Genomic DNA, 18,526 nt, shown 5'->3' with positions numbered 1-18,526 from the left:
ATCTCATGCCAGAATGGATTTTAAAGTAGCCCCCTCCATTGTGGGCTTAGGGGAAACATCATAAGGCTATCTCAATTTTGTCTGTGAACTGCTTAGCCCCTACAGTGACACAAAATAAATAATAAAAAAGGAAGTGCAAGTTAAATTGAACCCAGGGAAGCAAGAAGTTGTAGCTGGCCCAATAAGTCTAAACTGGTGTCACTTGAATGCCAAGGATGTAGATGGGTAGGGAAAAAGGTCTAAGATAAAGGCTATGTCTACACTGAGCTGGTTTTGCAGAAGAAATATGCAAATGAGGCTAAGCGTGGAATATCGCCGAGCCTCATTTGCATAATTAATGAGCAGGCGCTTTTTGCGCAAGAGGCTTTTGCGCAAAAAGGAGCCAACTATACTGCTTCTTCTTGCGCAAGAGCCGTTCATCCTGAAAAAATGTGAAGAACAGCTCTTGCGCAACAGGGGGTTTTTACACAAGAAGGAGCAGTGTAGATGGCTCCTTTTTGCACAAAAGTCTCTTGTGCAAAAAGCGGCCACTCATTACTTATGCAAATGAGACTTGGTGATATTCAACCCTTAGCCTCATTTGCATATTTGTTGCGCAAAACCAGCGCAGTGTAGACATTGCCAAAGTGTGGTGAGTCAAGGGCTGTTGGTGAGAAGAAATGACACAGGCGCAGAAAACTAATTTCAAAGAATAATATATTGCATTTCTATACAACCCAATCATGTAAAACATTTCAGGGAACTTTACAAGCAATGTATAGTCAAAATATATTCTCTTAGTCTGAGAATTCTCAGATGTAAATCAGGTTTTCAACATTTTAGTAACTGAAGACCTTTTAAGGGTATACACCACATTTCATTGCATTTATATGGCTGGGGCACACAGGAACTGAAGACTACAGTGATACAAATTTTGATAGTGTTTGAGGAAAATATAACACAGGAACAAAATGCATAGTAGAGAGGTGACAGAGCCAGTAGACTGGAGTTAATTGACTGGCAATGACATCAGTTTTGCCACTGATGTGCTACTTAAGAGGAAGACAATAAAGTAATTGTAAGTATGAGCAAAATGCTGAGGTTGCCTATTTTGTGGCACTCATTGACAGCAGCCATCTGTGAAAGGCTACAGGACCTAGGCTTGTGTGCAAAGCACTCTAAGGTAAATCCTAATGAAGAACTGCAGAGTCTATAACGTGCCCCAGCAATTTTCCCTGCAATGCTCAGTTCTTATTATGCTATCTATGTGGCACCAAAGTGTTATATACCTGAAATTAGCCATTCTGATATCAGGCGTACTGTAGTCTACAGTGAAGTGGAACGAGAGGGGAGATGGATAACTCGGCTATCACACCCTCATGCCTATTGGCCCACATTGATCCTGGACCTTTGCTATTTCATGCATTATTGAAATGGGGATAATTAGTGGGGTTAATGTCACAGTTTCAACCAATTAGTTTTCACTACCTAACATCATGTGTAGCAGTGCCTTTCAGAGATTGCATTTCTAGCAATGACAACTCTTAGAGGACTAAAGATAAGCATGGTCCTGTTTAGTACTCTTTACTGAGAGACTGAAGTAGAGTACATATGTGATGAGACTGCAGCCCGCTCTCTTCTTCTTATCACTTTGCTTCTATATTTATTCTCTAATCTATGGGTCCTTCCTCCATACAAAGCTTTGGAGGAGTCTGATCTCAGACTTGGAAACCATTCTTCATATAGATCAATGGGACAAAGGCCAGAAACATATATTATTAGATGAACAAATCTAAATAAGCCTCATTCATTTTAACGTGGTGTTATGCCTTCTTTGCATGTGTGAATGTGAAGTTAGAGGGGAGGTGTCCATCTCCCATTCTTTGTACTTAAGCAATTTTCAGTCCCCGCTGTAGTATAAATATCAGGTAATGTCAGGTAATTCACAATGCAATCAGTTTAAAGGCAGGCTAAGCAGGACCACATGATATTGGGTTCAATGTGGAAATTACGGGGCAAAGTTCTATATACCCTGTATTATGAAGATCAAACTAGATGGTCATAATGGTCTGCTACAATCCATGAATCAATATCATTATTTTATGTATGCAGATTTACTTTTGAAAATTAAAAGTGCCAGACCAATTTTTTGCCCTAAGTTGGAGAATATTCCAGCAAAGAGGAACGCTATTGAGAATGGTTCTACTGAAAGCTTCCATGGAATTATTTGGCTAAATCTTATTTCATGTTTGCATCTTGGATTACTCCCCACTTGGTGCAGAATTAAAATGGTCCATGTGATTATTACACAATGTCCTTCGTCAACTTGCAAAGATCAGTGTGAAGAAGAGGCACCGTTCTCCTATTTTCTGTTCCAATTCTGAGAAATGTGTTGAATCTTTTTCATTCTGGTTCTCTGGTCGAGCAGCTTGTATCTCACCAGCTGGTCATCAGATTTCTTGTGAAAGGGTGGGAAGTGGGTTCCTGAGTGGGAACTGGGTCTCTTGAAATGGCACAGTTGAGGCTTGATGGCTAGAAGTTATAAAACAAAAACAAAGATCATTCAATCTCAAAGCCTCTGTCAGAATATTAGAGATCAATCAATGGATTACTTTACCCCACCCCTCAGTCCACCCTAATTAATATGTTTGTCTTATGTAGAGGGAAGAGAAAATATATTGTCGTATTAGAGAAAGAAAGCCTAAACTTTAAAATTAGGTCTGTAGTTACTTATCTATCTAGGCACCATGTCTTCTTTTAGATATACAATAATTACTGCATCACTGAAGCAGTGATGAGTTTGAGGCTCTCTGCTTGGATGCAAATCCAAACTTCCCCTGAATTCAGGGATGGTTGGATCTGGGATCACCACATTCTACAGGCCATTACCCTCAGATCCCATTGAGGCATACCAAAAGAAACTACCCCATCAAGAAACTATCAGAAGAAGTACAGGAATAAATATTCACAAAGGGTATGTCTACACTACAGCATTATTTCAAAATAGTTTATTTCAGAATTACACGTCTACACACATAATGCATTTTGAAATAGCATTTTGCTATTTCGAAATAGCGCATCCACACTGAGTGGACTCTGAATCGCATTTAAGGCAGGCTGGAACCAGTTCCAGCAGGGCACCAGGTCAGGACTTACTGTGTGGGGCTGCTGCCTGAGGCAATCTGAGGTCTGTGCTTAAAGAGATCCCCCTGGACAGCCAGTTCTCAGGAGTCCCTGTTTACTTGTCTACCTCGATGAGGGACAGCAAAGCATTTTGTCTCTGCGTGCTCTGGTTGCCCTTACTCGGGACACCACAGCACTCTGCAACATGGAGCCAGAGCTGCCTCTGGGCACTCTGGTGCTTCTCTTTCACACGTTGCTGCAAGCCTGGTTGCACTTTCTACAGGCTGCCATCTGGGAGGTCCATCGGGGGGCTGTCAGTATCCAGGAGGCCCTGAGGGAGAGCTTCCACCCTGAGGAGCCCTAAGAGCCTCCCTGGCCTGCCCCACTGGGGGCTTGTGTCTCATTCCTCAGGGTATGTCTATACTACCCCTCACAAGGAGTAACGGTAGTTCGAACTAGGAAGCCTACTTCGAACTACCTAGTTCGTGCCCTCCCTCCCCACAACCTCACTTTCTTCCTGTGTGCTCAACCTCAGCCGCCTACCCCTCCAGCCCCCGGGGTCTAAGAGGTCCTGCTTTGCACATAGCACACAGCTCCTTCCTACCCCCCGCTCCCCAATTCCCACTCAGATCCCCCGCCCACCAGAGCCCCCTCACATCCCCCATCTTCCACCCCGCTCTGGCCAGCCCCACGCCCAGTCACTAGCACCAGCCTGACCTCCAGCCCCATTTAACCTCTCTGGGCTGCACGGGGTTCGAACCAGCGGGGTTTTAAAAATGGCGGCTCCCCGCTTATGCAAATGAAGCCCAGGAAATTCAAATCCCGGGCTTCATTTGCAAGTGCGGTATGCCTACATTACCCCACTAGTTCGAACTAGCGGGGTAGTGTAGACATACCCTCTCATCCTTCCACTTACCCCTCCCTAAACCCCTTCCTGATGTCAAATAAAATACATGTATTTTCAAAAATACAAACTCTGTTTATTTAACAAAACGGGGGGGGAGGGTTATGCAACTCTGGGGAGACTGGGGAAAGGAGGTGGGAGAGGTGAGGAGAGATAGTGAGAGAGGGGAGGGGGAAAACTGGGAGGAGGGAGCTGGAAGGGGGATACAAGGGGAATGGAAAGCACAAGGCTCAGGGGTGGGGGTCTCGCCAGGCCAACTGTCTCCCAGAACAGCGGGTGTGGGGGCCTCGGCATCCCCAGGAGGATGGGGAGGAGGGTGTGGAGGTTGAGCAGGGAGAGGTGGGAGGGGAGAAGGAGTGGGAGGAGGAGCGAGAGCTGGGGAGGCAGCCGGCGCTGGAGTGGCATGAGGCAACACGCTCTGCACCAGGGTTTGCAGATGGGCACAGAAGGCACGACCCTGGGCAAGCAGCTCCCGCCGGAACTCCCATTTATCCTGCACCCACTGCTCCATGGTGCAGTGCAGGCCTGCTGGTCTCAGTACCCCTGCAGTGTTGCAGTGGACCTGCTGAGCCCACAGGTGCGGAAGAACCTCCCGGGCGGGGTGGTGTGCCCTGCACGCACAGCTGGTGCGGCTGTGGAGAAAGAAGAGAAATGATCAGTTCTTCCTGCGGACACAGTGGATGAAGTCCCGCCCCCCTCTGTGAGGTGAAAATGACCGTGCCCTGCACTGTCAGAGCCGCTGTGCTTGCACAGAGGCCATGGTCGGAATGTCCGGCTATCCCCAGGAGTGGGAGCTGCCCTGGGACCGCACCCATACCCTGTGCTGTGTATAGTGCGGCTGAGGAGGGGGTGGGGGAGATGTCCCATGCCTCTGTGTAGAGGGGGCTTGTGAAGGGAGGGCGTCCTGCTGTGTCCCGCCTTGGGGTCAGGAGCATGTCAGGTCTCTTCAAACACGCATGTGGCTATCAGGCCCGGCCCCTGTGTGGCACGCAGCTGAAGCCACCTGCCCGGGGGTGGCACGGCACGTGCTTGCACGTGCACAGGTTGCTGCATGATCCATGGTAAGAAAGGCCCATGCGTGCGGTCCCTGGTGTCCCTCCTCACCCCTCTGGGAAGGGAACAGTGATGGCACTTACATGGTGTGGCCTCCCAGGATGACCCTCATGAGTCCGCTGCTGGGACAGCTCGGGAGTCTGGCTGGTCTGGCACCCTCCATGGTAGCTCCTCCTCTGTGCCCTGGTCAGGGGCCTCCGGTCCCGGATTGCTGCCCCCCGGGGTGGCACGGACCGTCCCACCCCCCATGATGCGGTCCATGGCGTTGAAGTAAAGGCCGGTGTCTGCCCCTGCTGAGGAGCTGCCCTGAGTGGCCCTGGCATATGCCTGACGCAGCTCCTTGATCTTCATGCGCACCTATTCTTGTGTGCGCATGTGGCCTTTGGTGGCCATGGTGCCAGCTATGCGTCCGTAGACGGCGGTGTTCTGCCATCTAGAGCAGAGATCATAAACATTGGAGGCCTCACCCCAAACCGCAATGAGGTCCATGATCTCCGCACTAGTCTAGGAGGGTGCTCGCTGTCTCCGGCCCCTGGCTGGCTCCTGGGAGCTGTGGGACTGGGTGGGGGACAGCTGGCTAGCACTGACTGCCCGGCTCATTCTCTGGCCACTGGATGAGGGGCAGCGACTGTTGGCAGGCCTGGATCTGGCATACAGTGTGGCCAGAGTCTACCCCTTTAAGGGCTCCGGCCCTGGGAGAGAGAAGAGTTTCCTGATTTGGCCGAGAGTGGCCACTACAGGAAACGGAAGGGCTGGAGGCCCCCTATTTCAGAATAAGCGTCTACACAGTTCGAATTTGGCATTATTCCTCATAGAATGAGGTTTACCAAATTCAAAATAAGCGCCCCGCTATTTCGATTTTATTTCGAAATAGCGGTTTGCCTGGGTAGACGCTAGGAAAGTTAATTTGAAATAATGGCTATTATTTCAAATTAACTTTGATGTGTAGACATACCCAAAGACTCCCTAGAGTCCAAACTAGGGGTATTCTATTTGCTACCCAAGATCCATAAACCTGGAAATCCTGGATGTCTTATCATATCAGTCTTTGGCATTCTTACAGCAGGATTGTCTGGCTATGTAGACTCTCTCCTCAGGCCCTACACTACCAGCATTCCCAGCAATTTTTGAGACACCACTGACTTCCTGAGGAAACTACAATCCTTTGGAGATCTCTCAGAACACACCCATCCTAGCCATTATGGATGTGGAAGCTCTCTACACCAACATTCTATGCAAAGATGGACTACAAGCTACCAGGAACTATATCCCTGAGGATGTCATGACACAACTAATAGCTGAGATTTGTGACTGTTTTCACCCACAATCATTTCAGATTTGAGGATGATTTATACCTCCCAGCAGGCAGCACTGCTATGGGTACTCGCATGGCCCCAGAGGATGTCAACATTTTTATGGCTGATGTAGAACAACGCTTCCTCATCTTCTGTCCCAAGTGCCTACTACACTGATGACATCGTCATCATCTGGACCCATGGGAAGGAGACCCCTAAAGAATTTCACTGGGTATTCAACATTTCCACACTGCCATCCATCTCAGTCTGGACCACTCCACACAAGAGATTCACTTAAGTGATAGTCACATAAATGCCACTGGAAACCTTCTGACTGGACAGCCATACTTACCTATACACTTCTAGCTTTCATTCAGAACACATGGCAAGATTTATTGTCTACAGCCAAGCCTTAAGATACAACCACATTTGGTCCAATTTCTCAGAGACAAACACCTAGAGGATTTGCATCAAACATTCTTAAAACTATAATACCTACCTGGGGAAGTCAAGAAACAGATTGACAGGGCCACGTGGGTACCCAGAAGTCACCTATTACAGGACAGATCCAACAAAGAAAGCAGCAGAATGCCACAGGCCATTACCTACAGTCCCCACACTGAAACCTCTCCAACATATCATCAAGGCACTATAACCTATCTTAGATCATGATCCCTCACTCTTACAGAACTTGAAGGCAGTCCTATCCTCACTTACAGACAGCACCCCAACCTGAAACACATAGTTATTACCAACCACACACACCCACACTCCCAGCAGAACTACTAACCCAGAAATCAATCCCTGCAACAAACACCATTGCAAACTCTGTCCACATATCTACCCTCGTGACACCATCATAGGACCAACTACATCAGCTACATCATCAAAAGCTTGTTCACCTGCACATCTACTAATGGGATATATGCGATCGTGCCAGCGATACCTCTCTGCCATGTACATTGGACAAACTGAACTGTCTCTATGCAACAGAACACATGGACACAAATCAGACATCAAGAATGGTAAAATTCAAAAAACAGTGGGAGAATATTTTAATAACCGTGGACACTTGAAAGTTGCCATTTGCAAGCAAAAAACTTCAAAAACAGGCTGCAATGTGAAACCACGGAGCTGAAATTCATACGCAAACTTGACCCCATCAGAATGGGTCTGAATAAGGGCAGGGAATAGTTCTCTCATTACAATAAGTAAATTTCCATTTTAGGTATTCCCACCTTATCCACATCTATCTTGATTGAATTAGCTCTGATGTAACACTCCCAACTCTGAATCCCTCTTATCTGTTTTTCTTTCACTTCATGCATCTGACAAAGTGAATTGTGACTCATGAAAGCTTATGCCTTAATAAAATTATTATTTAAAGTGCCACTGCACTCCTTGTTTTTGCTGAAACAAACTAACATTGCTACCCCTTTGAAATTCATGCCTGGATCCATTACGTGGCCCTGAATCTTCTCATGGTTTAAATTGTGGGTGTTTGGATTCAGGATTTGCTTTGGGTCCAGTTTTTACACACATAACATCAAAAGCAAAGCAAGAGATAACCAGCAATGAGTTTGATTTGGATTTGGTTATCAAATGTAAATGAAGTGATCAGTGAAATATTATCATTGTGTCAGTATTCTATGGAAAATCAAAGCTAAAGAGATGCCTAAGTGTGAATTACTTAGCATTAATTTCAGATACATGCTACACTCTGATGTTAATAAATCTCAGGCATCATAAAATGTTCTATCAAATGTTCTAGTAAACAAAGTACTTTTTTGTCCCATCCCCAACAATAAACATTCTGATTCTTCCCTGTTTTTCAAGGAGACTGTCAGTCAGGCAAGTAGAATCCAAGTCTTCAGTATGTCTACTAACTGATTTACTGCTCTTCAAGAGGCATTCACTCTTCATATTCATTCCGTTTTCATTACTCAGCATGGACTCAGCCAAACTTTTGTTGGATTTCCCCCTACTCAGCATGGAGAAAAATTTATTGCTTACTGGAATTCTACCAGAGCCACTGCCAATGGAGAGGTGTTGTCTGATAAGTATATGGGGTATATCCAGAATAATGACAGGCCATTTCTCATGTTAATTCAATAGCTGAATGAGCACAAGGGAGCACAATACATTCAATTTCTTTAGTCATTATTGACACCCACTATGAGTATGGAAGTGGGGTATATCAGACTACTGGGCATTAGGATTTCCAGCTTCTATTCCCAACATTGTCACTGACTTGCTGCATGACCTTCAGAAAGTCACTTGCCCCTTCTGTGCTTACGTTTCCCCAACTGTACAACAGCGATAATTATAACGACTTCACTTAGCATTTTTGAGAGGCTTAAGTAATTATTGTTTGTAAAAGTAATTTGCAATTAGTGCTCTATGAGTATTATTATTGTTGTGTAAGCTTCATGATTGTGAGACTCGATCTTATAGTTCTTGGGGAAAATTAGAAGTATCTCTAAGACACTATTATATGGCACAGTTTTCCTGATTTGGGATGCACATTCATCATTAATTGAAAGGGACTTTTGAAAGCCAGAGCTGCTGTATTGAAGGCCCCGACTGGACTTCATGCATGTGCATTGTAAAGTGTGAAGCACAGGTGAAAATGTTCCATTTGGATTCTTCATCTGAAAAAAAAAAGCCATGGTGTTAAATAAGAAGCTGAAAATAGTGCAAAGAATCAGGGAGAAAACAAAATTGATTTTATTCTTACTTATGTTGTCATTTTTCTGAGCAGGGCAGTATTCCATCTGTTCCAAAAATACAGCTGCCACTGACAAAACTTCCCTGTTGGCGACAGTGTATAGTCAGAATACACTATGGGAGGGGGCAATTGCCTACTGAGCTTAGTATGCTTAAAGTTGCACATGCTCCTGCATGGACCAAGGATGAAGGTGTTGAAAGCAGATTCCCTCACCCTCAGCTGTACTTCATGAAAGATGGACACAACTGAGAACTGCAATCCTAATGTACATCTGCCTGGGGTGCCACATCACAATATAGGCAAATGAATGCAAAGAAGGTGATGAAGACTTAATAAAAATGACAGAAGTTGTTCATGAGCCAGTGGTAATAGAGTGTTGCCATTTTTCTGTTCTCAGCTGATACCCCTGGCTAAGACAGCAATAAATGAAAATGTCAAATCTATGTACCAAAACAAGGAACACAATTCTGAGGCCATATTTATAAAAATAAATCCTGATGCTTACTGAATAAAACTGATGATAAATTCTCCCCATGACTGATACAGATTTTAAAAATCCAAGAAAGTTATTCCTTGAGCGTGTAAAAATATGATGTGGCTTTGATCCTTGTTTTGCTATTCTAAGGCCATGTAACTACTCATAATGGGTATTCAATACAGTTGAAAAAGTGCAGAAGAAAAACACTGTTCATGAGAAATCATTTGATTAAAAGCTGTGAATTCAAGAGTCTTTTGTTTACTTCCATATGTTTGTGATAGGGAAATTTTGTTCACGGGACAGAGTGTGGTAACAACTCCTCTGAATATGAAAGGATTCACACAGCCATCTGGAAACAGGAAATGTGTTTTCAGTGAATAAAGAAAAAAGTATTATTTATTTGAATTCATATAGCATTCAGGAATCTGAATGATGAGATTGGGATCCATTGTGTTAAACACTCCACATAAACATACCAAGAGATTCTTCTCTGAAGAGCATATTATCTAAAGTAGATAGACAAAGAGTTGGAAAAATGAGGTATTAGTGTCTCCACTGAATACAGAGGGAAGGACGGCACAATGAGAGTAAGGTCACAGAAGGTCATGAGCAGAGCTGATTTCAAACTTAGAATTTCAGGGTCTCAGTTGACTGTTATAATCCACAGTCCAACCTTCCTCTCTCGTTAGTTGACAGCTCGTGTGTACAAACTCAAATAACAATGACTCAGAGCAATAGCTGCAGGAAACAGTTCGTGAACAATCTCTAAATAGATGTTTTTGAATCTTCATTTCTTGAATAATTTTGAAGAAATGAGTTAGTGGGGGTCTACTTGCAGATAATTAATAAAATAACCAAATTCATCAAACAAATTGTTTGCTGTGACCAGTATGCAGATCTAGTATGCAAGTTCACCACAGAGAGGATGGAGATAAGTCGCCGCCTTTTACCTGCCTTTCTATTGGATTAGAGCTAATATTTCTGATGCTTATCTTTGTTCTTATCAAACTAGCAGTGCAACATCTTGTGCAACATTTCACCTACTTGCTTCTAAGTTTTTTGGTACAAACCTGAAACTTTGTCCAGATTCAAATAAGATTTAACCAAGGGTTCATGAGTTTTGATTAGACCTGGGGTACAGACTTTGAGGACATCTGGATAGTGTCTCTGGCAAATTTACAGTAAAGCAGGTTTTAGGTGAAAACTATGTGAATTGTGATCACACAAATATAGAACTCAGAAAAAACATGATGGCAAACTCATATCAATCAAATTAAGGTAGAAAAAGCAAACAAAAAATGTAGTTAATCTGAGTCGCTTCCCGCCAAACCCATTCAACTTCACATAGTTCTAGTAAAGAGGAATGGTCTGAGACACAAATTCTAGCAGTGGTTGGAGTGAGCAGATCACAAGATATGTAAAAATACCTAGTCCCTTTTCTAATCCTATGCTACACATGAGTGATACAGGGGGCAGGGGAGAGTGACGCACAAAACTTGAGTCTGGAGTTTGCCAGGTTATTTCATTCATAAGTGAATCAACAAAACTGAAGAGAGTCTACTACAAGTGCAGACTTTGGGCCTAAGAAGTGATGATCACCCATAACTTTCAGTGACATGCAGCTTGCATCTTGGAGCAAACCAAGGATGGACAAGGACACATAACAAGAGGCATTTATTCGGGAAAACGGGGCCTAATTTACAAAAGAATCTAATGCCTGATCCTGTGATACACTGAGCACTTTCAAGTCTCTCTGATAGTATATCAGTGGCAACTGAGGGCTCTTTTTTCCACCATGCCCAAGGGGGCCCTTGAACTGTATTGCCTGGTGCACTGGCAGCCAGTGTACATGGCAGAGGGAAGTGTTTCAGTCAGCCAACTCCTATTATAAAGAGCAAATCAGAAGCTGCTTTCCACATTGGAGCCTTTGCATGAGCTTCAAAGGAAGCTTATTTAGAAACATACAACAGCGGCTTCATCTGGATAAGGCATAAATGGTTGACCAGGGTGAGCAAAACTGAGAGTCTCCAGCTACACCAGAGAGAGCAATAATGCCTCTTGACCCTTTTCCTGCCATGGGCCTGCAAGCAGAAAGAACAGGTAAGGTTTCCTCCCAAGCTCTAATGTGGTTTTCTATCTCTTAACTCAACAGTCATGCACAAACTGGCAACAAACTCTTCAGAACACTTGCCATTTCCCACCAAACATGACTTCACTCCTATTTGGATGACCACTTGTGTATCACCTAAATAAAAGTGAGGACATTTCTAAGTACTCTACATGTCCATTCAGCAATGAATGGTTTTGATAGAGGGAATGTTTTGTAAATCCCAATGTGATCAAGGTTCAAAACACAGGATTAGTTTCTCTCCTTGGTACATGTGTATAACTCTTAGGAGCATTCAAGAAGAGGAAAAAGGTGCTTTGTCAGTAATTGTGTGACATGAAAGTGATGAGATACAGTCACACAATAGATCTGGGAAATGAGTCATAGAAAATAATATAGTCAACATCAGGTGCTCAGGCCCACTATTGATGGGTGTAATACAAGGACAGGCTATAACAGTTTCATTAAAGTATCCACAGCTAAATAATTGACCATGATGGACATTCCGAATCTCAGCCTGATATCTGAAAATGCATAACTGCTCCCATGAGACTACACTGATTTGCACCAACTTAGGACCTCGCCTGCTTCATGGAAAAGAAAGCTATTCCAAACAGCACATGTTAGTAAAGTTAGAAGTAGTCACTTGTAATACTTCAAGATACTAAATATTATAACAACAAAAGCGCTTGGAAGTGTTGGAAAGTGAGCTGTTAGTATTACAGTGTAATCCAGTCTTAGGAAGAACAAAGAGCCTTAGCTTCACTGGGACTGGTAAAATTACTTAGAGCAAACGTAACTGGTCAGCTGGGTATGGAATGGTTGTTTTCATTTTAAAAGATTAAATGAACTTAACGCCACAACTACAGCAGCTGATTCCATCACCCTCAGTTACTACAGGAATTTCCATTATAACAGCTTGATCTTCACAGAAATACAGGATGATTTTAGAGGCGAAATTGAAATTGGTGGGAGCCGCTGGTGTTTAGAGTCCCTGAAAATCAGGTTTTTAATTGACAATGTAAAAAAAGGAAGAATCCTAATTTGCAAGACATTAAGCCTACCACAGGCAGTATCCTCCACACAGTGCAGCTCTAGAAAGGACATTGTCTGGCATGGGGTTATTGCACTTCCATTCTGATACAATTTTCTTTTTTATTGTTATAAAATGAGACACATGTGGCCCAGCCTTTCTGCTGACATGGAGCTTCTCTGGTCATGGAGCTAGTGTCACTCACCTCTGGAATTTATCGGATGCCCAGCTCCAGGAGGGCACCATACACAAGAGTGAGAGGGGGCACGTGGACCGGAGAAGGAGAGAGAATCGGAAGTTTCTTGGCTCTGTCAGTTATCTTGTGATGAAGCACACTGTTATCATTGGTGGCCTTTGGGCTGAAATAGCTTAAGCAGAGCTGGCTTTCACATGGCTTGACATAGGAACATTTTCATCTCCTCTACAGGCAGCCAGCACTCAGTACAATATACAGATTGTACCTTTCACACATGAAGTGCAGCTCCCTGCCTGTGTACACAAGGGCCTGTGCAGTCGGACCATTTCTCTCTGGCGAGGTCATCCCTGAGTAAACCATCCATGACGTATACATTTCCAACACCCACGGATCCCGCAATGAAGGAATCATAGACTCATAGAACCATAGAGCTGGAAGAGACCTCAGAAGGTCATCAAGTCCAGCCCCCTGCTCTAGGCAGGACCAATCCCAACTAAATCAACCCGGCCAGGACTTTGTCAAGCCGAGACTTAAACACCTCTAGGGATGGAGACTCCACTACTTCCCTAAGTAACCCATTCCAGTGCTTCACCACCCTCCTAGTGAAATAGTTTTTCCTAATATCCAACCTGGACCTCTCCCACCACAACTTGAGATCATTGCTCTTTGTTCTGCCATCTATCACAACTCAGATCAGCCTCTCTCCATCCTCTTTGGAACCTCCTTTCAGGAAGTTGAAGGCTGCTGTCAAATCCCACCTCACTCTTCGCTTCTGCAGACTAAACAGACCCAAGTCCCTCAGCCTCTCCTCATAAGTCATATGCTCCAGCCCCCTAATCATTTTGGTTGCCCTCCGCTGTACCCTCTCCAATGTGTCCACATCCTTTTTGTAGTGGGGGGGGGGGAGGTAGAACTGGACACAATACTCCAGATGTGGCCTCACCAAAGCCAAATGAAGGAGAATAATGACATCTATGGATCTGCTGGAAATGCTCCTCTTAATACAACCTAATATGCCATTAGCCTTCTTGGCAACAAGGGCACACTGTTGACTCATATTCAGCTTCTCATCCACTGTAACCCCCAGGTCCTTTTCTGCAGAACTACTACTTAACTAGTTGGTCCCCAGCTTGTAACTATGCTTGGGATTCTTCCGTCCCAAGTGTAGGACTCTGCACTTGTCCTTGTTGAACCTCATCAGATTTCTTGTAGCCCAATCCTCCAATTTGTCTAAGTCACTCTGCACCCTATCTCTGCCCTCAAGCGTATCTACCTCTCCCCCAGCGTAGTGTCATCTGCAAACTTGCTGAGGGTGCAATCCATCCCCTCATCCAGGTCATTATAAAGACATTGAACAAAAATGGTCCTAGAACCGAACCTTGGGGCACTCCGCTAGAAACCGACCGCCATCCTGACATCGAGCCGTTGATCACTACCCGCTGGGTCTGGCCTTCTAGCCATCTTTCTATCCTTCTCACTGTCCATTTATCCAATTCACATTCCCTTAACTTGCTGGCAAGAATATTGTGGGAGACTGTATCAAAAGCCTTGCTAAAATCAAGGTATATCACATCCACTGACTTTCCCATGTCCACAGAGCCAGTTACCTCATCATAGAAGCTAATCAGATTGGTCAGGCATGACTTTCCCTTTGTGAATCCATGCTGACTATTCTTGATCACTTTCCTCTCTTCCAAGTGCCTCAAAATGGATTCCTTAAGGATCCCTTCCATAATTTTTCCAGGAACCGAGGTAAGACTGACCGGCCTATACTTCCCTGGATCGTCCTTCTTCCTTTTTTTGAAGATGGGCACTATATTTGCCCTTTTCCAATCATCCGGGATTTCCCCTGATCTCCACGACTTTTCAAAGATAATGGCCAAAGGCTCCTCAATGACATTTGCCAACTCCCTCAGTACCCTAGGATGCATTAAGTCCAGATCCATGGATTTGTGTACGTTTAGCTTTTCTAAATAGTTCCTAACCTGCTCTTTACCCACCAAGGGCTGTCCATCTTCATCCTATCTTGCGTCACTTAGTGCATTAGTCCGGGAGCCCACCTTGTCCATGAATACAGAGGCAAAGAAAGCATTGAGTACTTCAGCTTTCCCCACATCATCTATCACTGGGTTACCTCCTTCATCCAGTAAGGGACGCTCATCCTCTCTGATCACCTTCTTCTTGTTAACATGCCTGTAGAAACCTTTTGTGTTATCCTTCACATCCTTAGCCAGTTGCAATTCCATTTGCGCTTTCGCCTTCCTGATAACCTCCCGGCATTCTCAAGCTATACATTTAAACCTCTCCCTGGTTATTACCCCCCCTAGTTCGAACTAGGGGGGTAGTGTAGACATACCCTGAGGGAGTCAAAATCTGCTTTTCTGAAGTCCAAGGTGTGTATTTTACTACTCTCTTTTCTTCCTTTGGTCAGGATCCTGAAATCTACCATCTCATGATCACTGCTTCCCAGGTTGTCACCCACCTCTACTTCCCCTATTAGTTCCTCCCTGTTTGTGAGCAGAAGGTCAAGCTGCACACGGCCCCTGGTCGGATCCTTCAGCACTTGTGTCAAGAAGTTATCCCCAATATTGTCCAAAAACTTCCTGGATTGCCTGTGTACTGCTGTATTGGTTTCCCAACAGATGTCAGGGTGATTAAAGTCCCCCACGAGAACCAGGGCCTGCGCTCTGGAAGCTTCTCTCAGTTGTCTGAAGAAAGCCTCATCTACCTCATCCACCTGATTCGGTGGCCTGTAGCAGACACCAGCCACAACATCACTGCTATTGTTTGCTCCTTTAAACTTAACCCATAGACTCTCAACGGGTTTTTCTCCCTCTTTATACTTGAGTTCAGAGCAATCATAGTGCTCTCTTACATATACGGCAACTCCTCCTCCTTTTCTCCCCTGCCTGTTATTCCTGAACAGTCTATACTCTTCCATGACAGCGCTCCAGTCATGCGAGTCATCCCACCAAGTCTCTGTTATCCCAATTAAATCATATTTCTTGGACTCGGCCAGGGCCTCCAGTTCTTCCTGTTTGTTGCCCAGGCTTCTCGCATTAGTGTACAAACACCTGAGGTAACCAGTTGATCGCCCTATCTTCTCCATTCAAATCAGGGGTCCTCCTTTCTTGCTTGTTCCTCTATGCATTTCTTCCCGGTGTCTGACCTTCCCACTCCTCTCAGGGTTTTGGTCACCGTCCCCCAATGAACCTCCTAGTGAGGAGTTTAAAGCCCTCCTCACTAGGTTTGCAAGCCTGCCTGTGAAGATGCTCCTTCCTCTCTTCATTAAGTGGATCCCATCTCCCAGTAAGGAGAAATACTTCAGCCAGCCACCATGTGTATGTGATGGCTTTCGTCTTCAGCTGCCATTCAGAATAGGCAAATAGAGCTCTAGCCACTGAACTTTATGAAAGATGCAAGAATCTCTCCTTATGTGAGCAAAATAAGGTTATATCATTTCAAAGGTACATGAAATGAACTCAACCAGATCATGTGCCATAAGGAAAATCCTTCATTAGCCCATTTTCATGGGTGACTACGTGGAAAAATTACAGAGGCTGTCATTTTCTAAGCTGGCATTTAGTTGTTAAATAAAGTGAGAGTCTTCAGCAGCTGTTCTTTACTTTTTGCCACTGAAGAGGTTTCATGCAGTAATTACGAGCAGTCCCTCAAGCACAGTGGAGAAGGAGACTCAAGATTGCTCATTCATTAATAATATTCAAACACTCAAAAAATGTTTTATGCTTGGGGGTGGGGAATTAGTCTCCAAGTAGTTTTTAAAACATCTGTGTGTTTGTACAAAACTCAGTGGCCCTAGCTGCCTCCCTTCAGTACAAAAACTCCAAGGCAGGAAAGAGAAAAGTAGTGTCTCCAAAAGAAATACTTCCAAAACCAGTATGAGGACCTAGCTGTTGTGGGGTCAGTACTTCATCTAGGATTCAAACTGTTGTGGCTTTCAGTTGCTAGCCATGAGCTTCCTCCATCCTGGTAAAGCATGCAGCTCCCTGGCTAATGTGTTATATTGCTTTCTATACCCAATCACAAGTTCTCAGCTTGACAGCCTGAATCTTATTCTGACACTGATTTTCAACTGAGGAGGTCACCCATTTGCAACAGCCAGAATGGTGGGCCTCACACATGCACCTCTTTTCCCTCCCTCCACCCACTCTCCATAGAACCAGCATGTACATACACAGAGGCTATGTCTACACTACAAGGTTTTTGTGCAAAAAAGGCAGGTTTTGCGCAAAAACCGTTGGAGCGTCCACACCTCAAATGCATTTTTGTGCAAGTAAATCGGCAGAACAGAGGGCTTTTGCTGATAGAGTTATTCCTCTTCCCACGAGGAATAACTCCTTTTTGCGCTACAGTTCTTGCACAAAAAGGCAGGTGTGGACTTTCCGGAGGGGTTTTTGCACAAGAAACCCCTATTGGCAAAAGTGCAGGTGTTCTGATGGCCATCCTGTGAATGGCCATAGAGCTTTCTTGTGCAAGAGTGTCCATGCAGTGTGGAAGCTCTCTTGCACAAAAGTGCATCGCTTTTACGATTCACTTTGAGGTTTGTATGCACTTTTGCGCAAGAAGTTTTTGCGGAAGATCTCTTCTGCAAAAGGCTTCTTGCACAAAAACCCTGCAGTGTAGACAAAGCCACACTGTATGCAACCCCAGCCATATCCCAAACCATACAATCTGAGGTGCTGGGGGGTACTAGCTGCCATCACGGACTTTTTGCATTCAACAGAGGGGTTGTGGCTACCAGCTGAGCAGAGGAGATGTGGGAAATGGGAACAGTCCATTAATCTTTTCGGGGAAGGAGCAACAATTTGTCCTAGTATTTGTACAGTGGAAATGGACAAAAACTAGTTGGAAAATATGTTTTGTTTCCAAGTTTTTGAAAGTGCATAACAGCGATGAAACCAAGAAATATAACTCACAATGAGCCATCTCTTTTCTTTCCCTTGTATGCCCACCTATCCAGCCATCCGTTTCTAAGGTTCTTATAATCTATGGGGGAAAGGCCCTGATTTTTACAGTTATTTAGTGAATGTAATACATAACTGACTTAGGAACCTAAATTTCTGTTTGAAAAGACCTAAGTCTAAATATAGTTAAAAATCTGGGCTTGAGCATCAGAATTTATAGCTAAGCTACAAAATCAAAAATCACAAAAGCATAACATCTCATTTTCTCTTAAGTAATACTTTTACGCTGAAGCTTCTATATAACATCAAACCTTGAATTGAGTTTTCTCCATCTCTGTATCAACATGAAACTATCACAGAGTTAATTAACAATGATTTTCTTCTGCTTAGGTTTTGCCTCTATCACAATAAAGGTATTTTAAAAATCTACAGTCCTGGAGAAGATGCGAAACATTTTAAAGTATGTTTGGGGAGGATTGTAGGGAGGAGAAGTAAAGTGTCAACTTTAAAATGGCTATTCATTAGCCAGCATGCATCACAAAAGAGCCCCCAGTTGCCCCTTTGACAAACAGATATTGTACTCAGTAACAGACACCTAATAATTGCATTATTATGCAATTGCTGTATACTCTCTGTATGCAAGTTAGATATGCTTGACCTCTCTTAGGAAGTTTATAAACTAAGTCACATCAATAGAAGTGAAAA

General features: G+C 44.2%; 1 protein-coding gene across 4 annotated transcripts in view; it reads right to left on the bottom strand.

Annotated features, from left to right (window-relative positions):
- Window positions 1-679: 679 nt before the first annotated feature.
- PDE1C (phosphodiesterase 1C) overlaps window positions 680-18,526 on the bottom strand; it is a 439,666-nt gene continuing 421,819 nt past the window's right edge. For all 4 annotated transcript variants that reach the window (XM_006124030.4, XM_075921779.2, XM_014574062.4 and 1 more), the window contains one exon: window positions 680-2,511. In XM_006124030.4, the coding sequence (XP_006124092.3) occupies window positions 2,342-2,511 (170 nt within the window). In that variant the 3' untranslated portion in view covers window positions 680-2,341. The remainder of the gene's footprint in view (window positions 2,512-18,526) is intronic.

Source organism: Pelodiscus sinensis, chromosome 2, assembly GCF_052426305.1.
Source record: "Pelodiscus sinensis isolate ZL-2025 chromosome 2, ASM5242630v1, whole genome shotgun sequence".
In the NCBI taxonomy this organism is placed as follows: domain Eukaryota; kingdom Metazoa; phylum Chordata; order Testudines; family Trionychidae; genus Pelodiscus; species Pelodiscus sinensis.
This window is presented reverse-complemented; position numbering and strand designations above follow the sequence as displayed.